At 35.2% G+C, this 16460-nt stretch overlaps 1 protein-coding gene across 3 annotated transcripts; it reads left to right on the forward strand.

Moving 5' to 3' along the window:
* Positions 1-9917: 9917 nt before the first annotated feature.
* On the forward strand, positions 9918-12607 carry LOC136234963 (stemmadenine O-acetyltransferase-like). Of its 3 annotated transcripts, none has more exons than XM_066024471.1 (2): positions 9918-11838; positions 11931-12607. In XM_066024471.1, the coding sequence occupies exon 1, from the start codon at positions 9996-9998 to the stop codon at positions 11277-11279; it is 1284 nt and encodes a 427-aa protein (XP_065880543.1). In that variant the 5' UTR covers positions 9918-9995; the 3' UTR covers positions 11280-11838; positions 11931-12607. The 3 variants fall into 3 exon arrangements, with proteins under 3 accessions (XP_065880543.1, XP_065880542.1, XP_065880541.1); XM_066024470.1 differs by having other exon boundaries at positions 11949-12607; XM_066024469.1 differs by having other exon boundaries at positions 9918-11348; positions 11684-12607.
* The last annotated feature ends 3853 nt before the right edge of the window (positions 12608-16460 follow it).

Genomic DNA, 16460 nt, shown 5'->3' on the forward strand with positions numbered 1-16460 from the left:
AAAAGTGAGGATTGGGGTGAAGAATTCTCTTTTTCTCAGTGGGATTCGGCGTTAGATTGACGCAACACAACCAAGAGTCTGTAGTTTTCTTTAATTGTTTTGCTAGTAATAAAATCGTGATAAAATTCTGATTTGATTATTAGGTGAATGTCTCTTCCTATAAAAATTGACGATCCGGTGCACTACGCGTCCCTGTTTAAATGAGGGTATGAGAAAGGGGTTGCTTCTAAGACTCGAACCGGCCAAACACGTACTAGAAGATTGAATTTTTTGAATGTCTCTTCGTATATTTTAAAATTGGTAAAAAGCATCATTAGGTCCCGATCTTTCATTTTTTGATTCATTAATCCATTGATCTTTTATTTGGACACATTAAAGCCGCTGATCATTTATTTTTGGTCTCATTAAGTCATTCATTACCAAATTAGTAAGTTGTGAATATCTAATTCGGCTAACAAACTCTTATTAATTGCACATGCATTAGAAATTTATATTTTTTTAATGTTTGAAAGCAGTTTTTGATATGTAATGTGACCGTAGGAAAACTGTAAAAACCTTAATTTCAAACTGTAAAAAAAATATTTTTAATAATTTTAAATACAGATGAAGTTAATAACGTATTTTTAACAGAATTAGATGTTCACAACTTACTAATTTGGCCATGAATGGCTTAATGAGACAAAAATTAAATGATCAGGGACTTAATGTATCCAAATAAAAGATTAAAGGCTTAATGAACCAAAAAATGAAAGATCATGGACTTAATAATGCTTTTTGCCTTTAAAATTTTAAATAAATTTGTTAATAAATTAAAACAATTTTGTAAATTTTAACATATCATTTATAACTATAAATGATATCAAATGAATATAATTTTGTCATGTGGAATCATAAGCGATCAAACTTACTCTCAAAAAGATAAAATTTGTAATATCTTCTTATCTAAAATACAGCCAAACGATAACGTACTAGAAGCTTGACTCGATAAGCTTCTTTAGATCCAGTCAAGAATCTAGATGTTGCCACAGTCACTCTCAATACTGCGAATCGCAGGTCAAATGGCTTTAAGAGATATCAGACCTGATATTTAGGCTCACTCTTTCCTATCAACAAGAGACATATGGTCCATTTCGCTGCATATTTTGTAACGGTCTTCTGCAACTCAACATGAATATAAATAGAATAAACTCATAAACGGATTTCTTCATTTATATTAAACTTACATTACAACTTCACTTTACTGATTGTGATCATCTTATCGTCTTTTCCACAAACTAACTTAAGTATCGAAACTCATTCATTATGTAAACAGCCTCCTTTTGATCTTGCTTCTGTAATGGATTTTCAAAATTCAATCACATTAATAATAAACATTTTAAATAATTTTTATAATTAAGTTACTATTTAGTTATTGACATTTTGAGAAGAAAAAATTGTTATCCCACTTTTTTTATTCTCTTACAGGTCTTACATCTAATTTATTCTAAATTCATCTTATTAACTAGTTTAACATGCTAAAAATTGAATGAGAGATAGGTAAATAAATACCAATGAAATATAATACAAAAAGAAATAATTTATTTTTATATGTTCACAATTAATGTGCATGGACCGCTGCACTTCACCTTTTGTACTTAGCAGTATATAATTTGAATAAGCAATTCTTAAGAATTAGATGCTTTTCTATTTTTATTGGTTTCTTTATGCCTCAAAAGCGACATGTTTTTTAATTTAATTTTAGTATTTTCTATAATTAAATATCAACGGAATTCTTTAGAAGATCAAACCTTCAAAGAGAATTAATAAAGGTAGAAACTTTGACATGAGAATCCCTAGATATACTCATTTAGGAAGCGTCTCTCTCATGCAAAACCCCTTTTTTTTTTTTTATATACTGAATTAAAATTAGTTCCAATAATAGTTAATATTTTTTTTAGAATGAATAATAGTTAATATTTTTTCCTTCAAAAAAAACATAATAGTTAATATTTTTTTAGCGAACGAACGCCGTCGTCTCTCTCGTTTGAAAACCCTTGGGCTGCCGCCGTCGCCTATTTTACCCTGGCCGCGTCGTCGCCGATCGGTGGTCGCCGGTGAGAGTTGTCCTTCCGATTAAGGTGAAGGTTAGTCTCTGTTTTGGGAGAGTTGTGCTGTTAGTGGTTTTTCTGTTTGCGATTTGGATTCGATCCGAGCCTAACTTTGAGGCGTGGTCGATTTCTTGATCTTGTTTTCTGGTTTCGTTGTGGGTGGTGAAGGAGCTGTGGGGTGGCAAATGCGGAGGAGAAGAAGTGCAGCCCGCCGCGGCTATAGTGTCTTGCGTGAAGGTGCGAAGACGTCGTGATTCTGGTTTTTGCCGGTTTCGACGGTGATTAGCGGGAAGAAGTGCTGTCCGCTGAGGCTGCAGTGGTTGGCATGAGTTTCCGAGACACAGTGAGGTTCTGGTTTGGTCAGTTGTGATAGATCATTTTGATTCTGGTTGTGTTGAGTGCCTGGTTTTATCTAAGGGGTGCAGGGATACAGTGATTGTGGCTAATGGAGAGGGAAATGGAGAGGCTTCGAATTGCAGGAGAGGAAGGGGGGCATCTTGAGTTGATTGCACCGCCTGCAGCAGATGTGGTTGTGGATGAGGGGCTCCGGTTCTTGGGACGGTTTGTTGCGGACAGACCACTAAACTTCTTAAGCATGAGAAACAGAATGACAGTTCTGTGGAGACCGGTTAGAGGACTCGAAATTCAAGAGGTCAGTCCTAATCTTTACTCTTTTGAATTTTTTCACCCGATTGATAAGGATAGGGTGTTAGCTGGAGTTCCCTGGTCTTTTGACAATTATGTGTTGATTATGAATGTCTGGAATTTTGGGGTCCATGTGGATGATGTGAATTTACTGAACTACTCTATCTGGGTGCAAATTTATGGGTTACCTGTGGGGACTATGTCTGAGATAGTAGGTAAACAGTTAGGCAACTTCCTTGGGTCTTTTGAGGAATATAATATGAATAATAATATTGGTATTCACAGACAATTTATGCGTATCAGAGTCAGCCTAAACAGTGAGAGCCCGTTGAAAAGATTTAAGAAAATAAAGAGCACATGAAATGTTTGGTCTTTAGCAACTTTTAAGTATGAACGGCTAGGGATTTTTTGCTATGTGTGTGGCTGCCTGAGCCATACAGAACGCTTTTGATAAAAAGTTTTTAACTTGCAAGGGGGATTCAGAGAGAATGTGGGGAATGGCTAAAGGCCCCAATAAGAAGAGGAGGGGACCAAAGTGGGGCAAAATGGTTAAGAGAGAGCATTGGGGGCAGTATAGTAGGAGGGAGCCAGAGGGGGGTTGGAGGGAGTAGGGGAGGAGGAATGGGGGTCATGAGGGATATAACTAATACAGGGAGAGGGAGAGGGGAGAGGGGGTCGACCAGACATGTTGGGGAAGGGGAGAGAGAGGTCCTGATTTGCCCAATTTCAGGGCCATTTTTTAAGACCCTACTGAAGGAGGGGAGTGAGAAAATGGGAGAGGAAGGAAGGGATAAGGGTGAGGATACTGAGATGGAATTAAATGATATTAGAAAGAGAAGAAGGGAGGGTCAGGAGGAGGGGATGGAGAAGGAAGGGGAGAATAGACATGAGGGGGAAATTTCTATTCATGGAAAGGATAAAGGAATTTTTACAGAAAATGTTTCGGCGAGCCCTAAAGATTAGGGCCGCCGGGGAGAATGAGTTGCTTAAGCTGGAACTGTCGTGGCCTGGGAAACCACCGGGCAGTTCGCTCCCTAAAGGAGCTTGTTTCTTCCCAAAGACCCAGTATTGTATTTTTAATAGAAACATTGGTGGAGGATCAGAAGGTAAATTTAATAAAAAAACAGTTGAACTTTGAGGGAGCATTCCCTGTGTGTAGAAGAGGTCGTAGTGGTGGATTAGCGTTGTTATGGAAGGCAGGTATACAGGTGGAGGTCAAAAGTTTTTCGGATCACCATATTGAGGTGATTATTACTGATTCGACTCAGGGAGATTGGAGATTAGTAGGCTTCTACGGGTTTGCTGACCGTAGTAGACATGGAGAGTCGTGGGAGTTACTGAGGAGATTGGCTAGAGATGATTCCCTACCATGGGTAGTGATATTTCAATTGCATCCTAAACAGCACTGAAAAGGATGGGGGCGCTAGCTACCCCTACCTTTTAATGCAGGACTTTGCTAGAGCAATTGAGGAGTGTGGGTTGTGTGAGCTGGAACTGAATGGTGATCCGTTTACTTGGGAAAGAGGTAGGGGTATTGAGATGTGGGTGAGAGAAAAGCTGGATAGGGGTTTTGCTTCAGCAAATTGGCTGGATAGATTTGCTAATTACAATCTCAAATCTTGCATGACAGGGTATTCAGATCATCTTCCCCTTTCACTTCAACTGAAGAGGGAGATGAGAGGAGGAAGAGGAAACAGATTCTTTTTTGAGGAATCTTGGCTTAAAGAGCAGGAGTTTTAGAATTTGGTCAGAACGCACTGGAGAGGGCAGGGAGGTAGACCAGTTTAGGATAAATTGGAATCGTGTGTTCAGAAAATGGCAGTGTGGGGGAAAGGTTTCAACACGCGCTTTAAAAGCCAGATCAGAAAGTGGAGGACCCAAATGGAAAGATTACATGGAAGCAGTGATAGGGAAGCTATTGCCTCTTATTTCCTTGCCAAGAGAAAACTTAATGACATTCTGGAATCTGAGGAAATTTACTGGAAACGAAGGGCTAAGGTTTTTTTGGTTGACTGAGGGGCACAAAAACACACACTTCTTCCATGCAAATGTCAAAGCAAGGAGACAACAGAACCAGATTGCCTCACTAATTGATGAGAATGGGGCTGTGATTGAAAGTCAGGCTGATTTGAGGGATCTTGCGCAGAGGTATTTCCAGAATGTCTTCTCTGCTTTGAATCTGCCAAGGGTAGATACGATCCAGGTAATTGACAGACTTATCGATTCCCCTACAAATGAGCTACTTATTCCCCCTTTTGAACAGGAGGAGTTCAAACAGGCCCTTTTTTCAATGAGTCCCAACAAGTCCCCTGGCCCTGATGGACTTAATCCTAGATTTTATCAAGCCTTTTGGGATACATTGGGAGTAGATGTGGGTAAAGCTTGTGCAAAATGGCTTCAAGAGGGTGAATTTCCTATTGGGGTCAACGACACTAATATTGCCCTTATACCCAAGATTGATAATCCTCAAATGCTAAAGGATTTTCGCCCTATCTCTTTGTGCAATGTCATATACAAAATAATTGCCAAGGCCTTAGCCAATCGATTAAAGAAGATTCTCCCTCAGATTATTGGTGAAACACAATCTGCTTTTGTTCCAGGAAGGTCTATAATTGACAATGTGCAGGTGGCTTTCGAAAGCATACACTTTATGAAGAGACTTAATAGAGGAAGGAACGGTCAGGTTGCCCTAAAAATTGACATCAGCAAGGCCTATGATAGAGTTGATTGGGACTTTCTAAAAGCAGTTATGATTCAGATGGGATTTCATGAGACCTGGATCAGATGGATGATGTTATGTATCACAACAGTGAAATATAGAGTGGTAGTGAATGGAGACTGCTCGGATCAAGTAACACCTGGAAGAGGCCTGAGACAGGGGGACCCTCTTTCACCCTATCTTTTTATCCTATGTGCTGAAGTCTTATCTAAACTAATAAGGAAAGCTGAAGATGAAGGGCTTATCTCTGGGTGTAGGATTTGCAGTAGGGCACCGGCTGTTACACATCTCTTTTTTGCTGATGACAGTTTCTTGTTCTTTGGGGCAACTACAGATGAGGCTAAGAAGGTAATGGAGATATTGTCTGATTATGAAGTAGCTTCAGGGCAAGCAGTGAATTTAACTAAATCAGGGATTTTCTTCAGTTTAAATGTGTCAGAGGAAGTGAGAACTGAGATTAAAACGAGATTGGGGGTGAGTTCACCATTTGATACTGGGCGGTACCTGGGGTTACCTTCCCTTATTGGTCGCTCGAAACGTCGAATTTTCACCTTCCTGGTTGACAGATTGCGTAAGAAGTTTGGTGCGTGGGGTCTAAAATTCCTCTCCCAAGCTGGGAAAGAAGTGCTTCTCAAGTCTGTGGCCCAGGCCTTACCAACCTTTTGTATGAGTACGTTCCTTTTACCCTTATCTATCTGTGATGAACTGCAAAAATTAATGAATTCATTTTGGTGGGGAATGAAACCTGAAGGGAGGAAAAACATACATTGGTTTGATTAGGGTAAACTATGTAGGCCAAAATATTCAGGAGGGATGGGCTTTAAAGATTTACATATGTTTAACCTGGCAATGTTAGGTAAACAGGGCTGTAAATTGCTAAAATTCCCAAATACTCTAGTAAGTAGAATGTTCAAAGCTAAATATTTTCCTAGGGATGACTTACTTTTCTCTAATTTAGGCAATAATCCTAGTATGGTTTGGAGAAGTATATGGGAAGGCCTTAGCATATTGAGAAAAGGGATTAGATGGAGAGTGGAAAATGGCAAGTCCATTAGAGTCTGGGAAGATGCATGGGTACCAAATTTGGAGGGTTTTTGCATAAATTCCTTTGTGGTCCCTGGTTTGGAAAATTTGACAGTGGTCGACTTACTACTTGAGAATGGGAGAGGGTGGGATATGCAGAGACTACAGGGGTGATCTAGTGAATACGAGGTGCATGCTATTAGCGACATTATTCTGCCATATCATGTAGGGGAAGATATGAGAATCTGGCATTGGTCAAGGGATGGTCAATATAATGTGCGTTCAGGCTACTTGACTGGCATGAGAGTTGCTGAAGGTAGTAGAGCTCAAGAAGGGTGGATGAGGTTATGGAAGTTGATGATTCCACCTAAACTTAAGCAGTTTATTTGGCGTCTTTGTTCGAGATGCTTACCCACTAGAGCTCGTCTGGCCCATCTTTTAAATTAGTTTTTATTCCTCGTTTAGCGAACAGTGCAGCTCATTTGGTAGCTAGGCTTGCCTGTTCCAATGCTAGTGATTTCTTTTCAACTGTTATGCCGGAATGGCTTGTGAACACTATTACTATGGATGCAAGTCTATCATTTATTTAATTATCTTTTCTGGTTAAAAAAAGTTAATATTTAATATTAATAATATTAAATTAATATAATAATATCCAAAAATATATATAATAATAGATAAACAAAATATAATATATATATAATTATAATATATTCTGTTGATAAAAAAAGTTTAATAATAAAAATATAATTTTGAATGATAAATAATAATCTATTTAATAATAATATTAAAAAATTAATCATATATAAAAAAACAAGAATATGTTTAAAAAAAATGATAAGAACACTCATTATTATTTTTTCAATCATAATCTTTTAACAACAATAGTACATTAGAGGGTCTCCAAAATTTATTTCACAATACTAAAGATAAGTTACAAATTTAATCCTATCTAGATAAATTGTTTTTCATCTGAAATAGCACATAAAGCATCAATTTAGCCAAATCGCAAAGAAAATGATGCTACATTTGCTTTGCGCGATTTTGTGACATAATTTTTTTTTTGCATAGCTCGAAAACACAACGCAAATAGCCCTAAAAATGCGATGCAAATAAATTTTAATTTCGATTAGTGTTTCTACCCGGATCAATGAGTTAATATTTAACCATGATTCGTCGGATGTATTATAGCTGGTGTACACCACAAATTCTCCATAGTTTCCTAAGTCCACCAAACGTTTTTTTTTTTGTCAATTTGGGCTTTATGAATAGCACACCAACGGTTATAGAGTTGAGAGCTTCCACATTGGTTGTCCATAGCTCTAATGGTGGTGTTTGGTTAGTCAAACCTGTGTTTGGTGAATAGAAATTTCAAAAAATTTATTGGGTCTAAAAAACTAATTTTGAAAAAGCTAATTTTAGAAGCATTTTCAATTAGCTTATTGTTCTATATCTTTTGATGGACATTTTTACTCTTATTTATTATCATTTAATCTCAAATAAAGACTTTGCCATGTTTCTATATGTCATTTTATACAAACAACTATTATCAATCAGCTAAGTTTTAGGGAAAATTACATAAAAGTTCATCTTTTAAAAACTATTTACAACTATGTCAAGTCATAATTTTGAATTGTATCAAACTAGTAAAATCAGTACTTTTAATATATTTTAAGAATTAGAATTTATAAATTAGAAATCTAGAATATATTTTATAAAGTTTATGATTTATGAATTGGATTCTAGAATTTTTAAATTATGTTATAAAATCATAATATATAGAAAATAATGACATATTAAGAATTAAATTTGGTGATATGACTTAGTTGTAATTTTGTACTTGATTATAATATTTATGTATTTGATTCTAAGTTGTATCACATGTGGAGCGTGATTTTATTATAAAAACTTAATTTTGTAAAACAAAAGTTCAAAAAAGAAAACAAAAACATAACGGCTACATTTTTTTAATTAAAACTATTTTTTAAATGTCTCGCATATTGTCATTTAAAAGGAGCTTAAATTTGAACACTTAGTTCAAAGAAAAATTCTATTGTGGGCCGAGACTAATACTGATCTGTCCATTCAAATGATGTCATATTAATAATTAGATTGACACGGCATCATCTGAGTGATCACTATCAGTACTGGTCCCGCCTATTATAGAAATTTTCTGGTTCAAAGATATTTTAACCAATTAATCTAGAAAATTAAACTAAAAGATAAGATTTAAAAATATTTAAAAAATATATTTTGTAATCTTATTTTTATAATGTTTGCTTGGATATGCATCTAAAATTGCATGGGCTGGAGAAATAAAAACTTTATTGAAAAGTACACTCACCAATATATACTATTGATTTTGCAGCAGAAATGGATTTTGATACTTTATGTAGTCAGAGTTTGAAGATTTGACTTTATAGATCATCCATCTCCTCTATTCCATTATCATCTTAATTATTATTAGCCAATACATTATTGGTCTGTCGGGTCAATTATCTTTAAAATATCCTCAACTAATTTTTATAAAACTTCTTTAAATTAAGTTTGATCTAGATTATAAAATTATTATCGTGTATTCCTATCACGAACCTTAATTTATTTAAGAAGATAGGAATCAAAACCATCCATGATGAGCTTATGGGTGCAACCGAGCCGAACCGAGTCGAACCTTAGGTAGGTTCGGTATTGGCTCGTTAAATATCTAGAGCCGAACCCTCTCGAATCGAGTTTTAACGAGCTTTGATCGAATTGAGTTTTGATCGAATTTGACCGAGCTTCTAACGAGCTTTAATCAAATTCATCATACATGCATAAAATAAGTAACATAAAAAATAGAAAAGCCTTATAACATACTCCATATGAGTTTAAAATATTTATAAAGAAAAACAATAATGTTATTGCCGAGATTCCAAAACAGTATACGGTACTTGTGATCGGAAAACACAAGCTCGGAAAAATTTTCAAACAATGACACATATATTAAACTTTGTAATATATTTTATTCCTTATCAAAACCTAATTGTCTCGCTAAAGACTCAAATGTCTAAGCTTTTTGTGTCATTTTTTTCTGTATGAGTTATATCTTATTTGAATTGTGAATTGTGAATTGTGATGAAAACTAATAATAACCAACGAAATATATATTAAATGTATATAAAATAAAATATATATAGTAATTAAAAATAATCAAGCCTCATCGCGAGCTTTCAAACCGAATCTGAGGAAACTTGGACTCAGCTCGTTATGCTCAAGTCGAGCTTTGATCGAGCTTTCACAGTGGACCTACGCCCCTCCAGCTCCCATCTGTTCCGCCCATAATCTTAATTAATAAATTAAAGCTTTCGTATTTGACAATCACAGTCTATCCAATCCAATTATAGATCATCCATCTCCCATTATTGACCTGTTTTTGTTGGAAGTGACTTCCTTTCTCCTTTAGCCTCCATTCCCTTCTCATTTATCTATCTATTTATGTTCATCGATACAGTACGGATCCAAGCAAACATCTAAAACAGAAAATGGAGGTCCAAATCATTTCCAAGGAATGCATAAAACCTTGTTCATCAACACCTTCTCATCTTAAAACCTTCAATATCTCTCTTTTGGATCAATTCCTGTCTCCAATTTTCTATTGCATTGCTCTTTTCTATCCCAATTCAATCTCCCAATCATCTCTTCTTCTAAAGCATTCCTTATCCAAAACATTAACTCAATTTTATCCCCTTGCAGGCAAGATCAAAGACCATCTCTCCATTGATTGTAACGACGAAGGAGCACTTTACATTGAGGCCAAATCCAACATTCCTCTTTCTTCATATCTCACTCAACCTGACCTCACACTTCTCCCTAAACTCGTCCCGGATCTCTCCCCGTTCCTCGAAAATCCTACCGGAGCATTCCTTCTAAGGATTCAACAAACAACATTTACTTGCGGAGCCTTAGCCCTAGGCCTTTCTGTTTCTCACATGGCTCTTGATGGAACTGCATTTGCTTCCTTCATCAAAGCTTGGGCTTTAACAGCTTCCTCCTCCGCTAAACAACTCACAAACCCTAATCTTGATGCCCCGATTACTTTCCCTCAGCGCGATTCCTTCCCGAAAGAAGCAGTCTTTTCAGCTCTATGGAGTCCTTATTTGAAGAAAGGAAAGGTTATTGCAACGAGGCTTATGTTCGTTGCATCCGCCTTAGATAAACTTAAGGCGGATGCTGCATCAAGTACCGTCGAAAAGCCTTCGCGAGTAGAGGTTGTTTCAGCTGTTATATGTAAGAGTGTAATGGCTGCTTTCAATGCTCCAATTTCAATCATTCATCTTGTTAATGTTCGGGGAAAGGCTACACCGCCTTTCCCCGATTGTTCGCTGGGGAACTTCGTGTGGCTTGCGCCTGTAACGTTCAGAGAAAAGGATGGAGAAGTGAGTAACTTTGTGGGGAAGATAAGGAATGCAGTAAGGAAAATAGACAGTGATTTTGTGAAGAAAATTGGGTGTTTGAAGGTGTTTGAAGAAGTGAAAGTGATTGAAAGTGAAGTATCTGAAGGGAAAGAAGTAATGTTGTTCACAAGTTGGTTGAATTTTGGTGTGTATAAGAATTCAGATTTTGGATGGGGGAATCCAATTTGGATAGCTCCATGTAATAGAATTGATTCAGAAGAAATAGAGTTTAATAATGTGTGTATTCTGAATGATACTAAAATTGGGAATGGAGTAGAAGCATGGGTTTATCTGCCTCAAGATGTTGCTGTTGTTGTGGAGAAAGATGCTCAACTTCTTCAATATGCTTCCATTAATCCAACCCCCTTATAAGCATCATCAATGCTTACAAATGGAGGTCATCATTATCGGATTCATATTGTGTATCGTGTCAATTATCAGGTTAGTATCAAATGAGTTAAATCTAATTCAACCTATAAATTTTTGTGTTATTATTGTGTTAATCTAATCGAGTTACTTTCGATTTCGTGCGGTGCTTTAAACTCACATGTAATTTTACTATTTATCTATATTAATGGTAACTTTTAAAAATAGAAGGATACTTTGGATTAAAACATATTAACACTAACCATCGAAATGTTTGCTGGTATCATATTGGGTTTGTGCGACGCGGCATGAGTTGCTCGGGAGTCAGGTCTCGGATGCGGATTTGAGAATTTGGCAAGCCGTCTCGCAAGTCCAGACTCCTGAGAAAATCAAATGTTTTTTTGTGGCAGGAGGCGCACGGTGCTATCCTGTGTAATACCAATCAGTTCGTCGACGGCTAGCAGATTCTTCAGTATGTGCGTGCTGCCCGTTAGAGGAGTCGGTTTTACACGTCCTTTGTGACTGTCGGTGGAAGCATCCGTCTGGTCGACCTCATTCTATCAAGGTACCATTCTGCTTTTGTCGCGGGTGATTTATCGAGTTGGACATGTTTGAATTTGAATACTCATACGGCTGTTAGAAATGTTGAATGGCCAGTTCTATTTGCTTTTCTAGTTTGGTGGTTGTGGAAATGGAGGAATGAGTACATGTTTAACAGGAGCTGTACTCCATCTCAATATAATGTTAATCAAGAAGTAAGCTATTGCGTTGAATTTCTCAAGGCTCGGGCTGATTTGACGGATGGCTGAGTGGCAATGCCTCAGTTTGTTTGGATTAGATGGCATCCACTTGATGCGTGTTGCGTCAAGGCTAACACGAATGGAGATTGTAAAGGCAATCTTAGGCTTGCAATGGCATGGGGTTCTTAAGGGATGCACATGGTCTTTGGCTAGGTGGTTTTAGGGCTAATATTGGTTATTTTACAATCTCTCTAGTAGAGCTATGGAGGTTGATTCTAGAACTGTACTCCACTAAATCTCTAATATGGTGGAACCACACCACTCCTATTCGTGATTGATCTCTCGATGTAGGAAGCTTCGAGATAGAGACTGGAATATTGTGTTTGTGCATAAGTATAGAGAGGAAAATCGTACTGCTGACTGGTTAGCAGAGTTATCCATTCTTAGCCAATTTGTCCTTAGTCTTTTTTTCATGTTTTCTTTGGGCCTTAAGCCTTTCTTATTCAGAAAAAAAAAAGTGCTTACATGTCATATGTAATTTTAGCATCTCTAGTAAGAACCCTTTATAAAAATATTGGAGGTTCGTATTTATAAGTTGGATTTTTAATTACTATAGTTATTGGTAAAATTTACCAAATTTGATATAAGATACGAACTTATCGATCAATCGCTTTGTGCCAATCACAAAATAATGTGATGGAAGCAGGGGTGGAGACAAAGAGGACCAGGCCCCTTGACCACCGTAACCGCCCCTAACATAGATGGTTTTCGGTCATTCAGTCATTAGAACTACTCCTATTATAGATGGTTTCGGTCATTTGCATCTGACAAATTAAGATTCAGAGTGGTTAATAATTAATTGAGTTTGTATTTAATTACAAAATTCAACTAGATTAACATATGGTATGTGATATATTTCTCTACATTTGTCCAAAACGACCCAATCTTAGTTTTGTAGTCCAAATCAAGCTTAATTTTGGGAAGTTTTACATTGGTATGTAAAAATTGGTTCCGGACCACTCAAATGATAACACGTATATATACAAAAAAAATTTGAGCAAGTTCGATTTAGTAAAAAAAATTATTTTTTACGTACGTACGTGTAAAATTACCCCCCCCCTCCCCACAAATGGACGAATCCTGTATTCGTCACTAGATGGAAGCTACACTAAAATTTCTAAAATGGACTGGATCAGTATTGGTCTCATCCATTCAACTGATGCCACATTATTCCAACCACCGATATGACATCATCTGAGTGGGGTACTGGTATTGGTCCCGGGCCATTGTAGAATTTCTCAAGCAACACTACATCATTTACTTACCATTTTTTAAGGCAATTGTTTTATGCATATAAAAAAAAAAAAGTACATCTCAACATAAGTAATTAACAAATTACAATCGAGAAGTAATTTAGAAGAGCTTGAATCTGCATTCTTCTTTTATTTTTCACGATTTTAATTTGATATTATGGCATTGCTTTTTTTATGGGCTTTTTACAAAATCACATTAGTTATAAAAATTGTAATTACATTATATCATAAAACTTAATTTTAAATATGTCATTATTTTTTATATATCACAAAATAAATATATTTTTATACCCTAAATTATAAATTTTAGACTCCAATTTATAAATTCTAACCTTAAAAAGTATACCTTAGACTCCTAATTTATAAAACCTAATTTTTAAAATATATTAAAAATAATATTTTTTTGTTTGATATAATTTAAATAATAATTTGACATAATTGTAAATAATTTTAAAAAACTGTATTTCTATTTAAATATTTTTTTGGGTAAATTACAGAATAATCAGGATTGATAAATTATTTATAAGTGTCTCATTCTCTTAAACAAATTTATTAAAATATCAAATCTGGTAATTTTTTTCCCTATAAGTAACTAACTGAGAAATTGATAAAAATAAAATTAAAGTTATGATATTCTGATATTTTAAGATTTAAAATCGTATAATGATAAAATACATAAAAATGATTTTCATAAATATAAATAAAAATTAAAATTTGATTTTTGATATAATTTCCTTTTTTATCCAGTTCTTTGGCCTTCTTTTCTTTCTTTTTTTTTGGTTGAAAAAAGTTTAGGTAATGGTAGGTCTACTCACTCCCAAGGTCAGGGCAAACTACAGACCTCAATGAGGGTTTACAGTGGAATTTACAGACCACCTATCAATGAGGGCTAAATTTTAACGGAGTGGGGAATCGAATCTCAAACCTAAAAAAACTAAAAAAAAACTAATGATTAAAGTTAATGATCACACTAAAAAGTTTAATTTTTATCAAAATATTTATACTGATTTGGACTGGGCTGGGGCTAGCTAAAAGTTAGTTCGCAATCCAATCTAATCATGCCCATCCAATTAATATTTATTTATATATTTACTTACATAATAAGTTTTCTAATTATATGTGATAACTCAATCAAAAAAAAATATATATATATATGTGATAACTATATAATTTTTTTTGCACATATCTAAACGAATAAAATAATATATTTTTAATTAACTCTATTATTCTAGCACAAAAGTATTATCTTTGTACATTTCTAAATCCTTTAATGAAGGAAAACTAGTAGACTATAACCTTGTAATCTAAGTAGATTGTTTGATTTCATTATTATTGAAATTAGGGATAGATTTCAAATTTGCACTTATTATTGCAAAGTGTATATTTGTTGACGTATGAAATAGTAAAATTTTATTTCTAAGTAAATCGGTTTTATCCTTATTTGATAAAAAAAAACATTTAAACAAACTGGTTAGACCATTATTTGCCTGCCACATCAGACATTCCAAACAAGTTTATAGTTAACTGAAGCAGTTTCATACATTTTGACAATTCATTTGTAATTGTGTTAATAATGTAATAAATAGTTTAGATATTTTTTTTTGGGCTTAATGCTTCTCCAGCCCCCTTAACTTGTCCAAATTGGTCATTTTACCCCTCCAACTCATCGAATGTCCTATTTACCCATTTAACTTCCTAAAAATGGTATTTCTCACCCCCTTAACTTGTCCAAAATTGTCATTTTACCGCTTCTCAACTCATCGAATATCCTATTTATCCCATTAACTCCATAAAAGTGGTATTTCTCACCACTTATGATCCTATTTACCCTCTTAACTCCATAAAAATGGCATTTCTTATTTATTTATAGTAGTCAAAAAAGTTGAAAAGAGAAAGAACAAATAAAAAATACAAATAACAAGAGCATTAATATAAACAAGTTAATGTACCAAAATAGGCCTGTGATTTTTGGGGAAGTATCAATTTAGGTTCCACTTACAAAATAGCATAAATATAGGTTTAACGTTTAAAAAAAGTTATCAATTTAGGTTTCGATAACGAATTGTAAGGGGTGAAAAATACCACTTTTATGGAGTTAAGGGGGTAAATAGAACATTCTATGAGTTGGAGGGATAAATGGACAAGTTGAGGGGGTGAGAAATACCACTTTTATGGAGTTAAGGGGGTAAATAGAACATTCAATGAGTTGAGGGGGTAAAGTGACCAATTTGGATAAGTTAAGGGGGCTGGCAAAGCATTGGGCTTTTTTTTTTGTGCTATTAACTTGTATGTGATATAATTAATTATTGGCATTTTGATAGATTTTTTGTAATTGTGTTAGTAACACATTAAATTGTTTAGACATAATTGATATTTGAAATGTCGAATATGACACTTAAATAATTGATTAAAGCCAAAGAGCGTGTCCATAAGTTTCTTGGTGGGATCCTTGGGCTCGTCTTCTCAGTCTGTTTCCACAAAAACTTCGTCTAGGTCTCTTCCATTTGAGGGGATTTTCTTTGCCTTGCCTTTTGCTTGACCACTGGTCTCAATGACCTGCTTAGCAGGAGTAGGCTCGGCCATAGGTAGGTCTACCCTATTTTTGTCTCTCGATTCGTGAATAATTTTTTCCGTGTTTGGTTCACGCTCACCACACCAAATGATAAGAAATTGGGTAATGTGGGTTGAAACCTCTATCTTACGTTGGGAGCAGTCTCCTGAATACACTCCAATAGTCAAGCTAGAGAGAAAAAATGTAAAGCAAATTCTTCAAGCTTTATGTCTCATAATTACAACTGAACAGACTACGTTAATTTCATAGAGAAATTACGTTTGACAAAAACAATTAATGGTAAGAATGAAAAATATTGACCAAGACTGAAATGAAAAATAACAAACTTGAATTTGGAAGTGAATTGATGACTCGTCCGTATCTAGAGCTGGAAATTAGTGTTGTATTTGGAAGATAACTGTTGTGATGGATCAAACAAAGAATTGAATGAAAATATAGATCGAAAGATGGAATTTATGTTGAAGGATGTTTGTAAGCTTTTGGAGATGATAATGATGGTGGCTTGATGGAAACTTAGTCTCGAACAAATTGAAGGGCTGAGGAATGAAATTAAAGACTTAAA

This window comes from Euphorbia lathyris, chromosome 7, assembly GCF_963576675.1.
Source record: "Euphorbia lathyris chromosome 7, ddEupLath1.1, whole genome shotgun sequence".
NCBI lineage: Eukaryota > Viridiplantae > Streptophyta > Magnoliopsida > Malpighiales > Euphorbiaceae > Euphorbia > Euphorbia lathyris.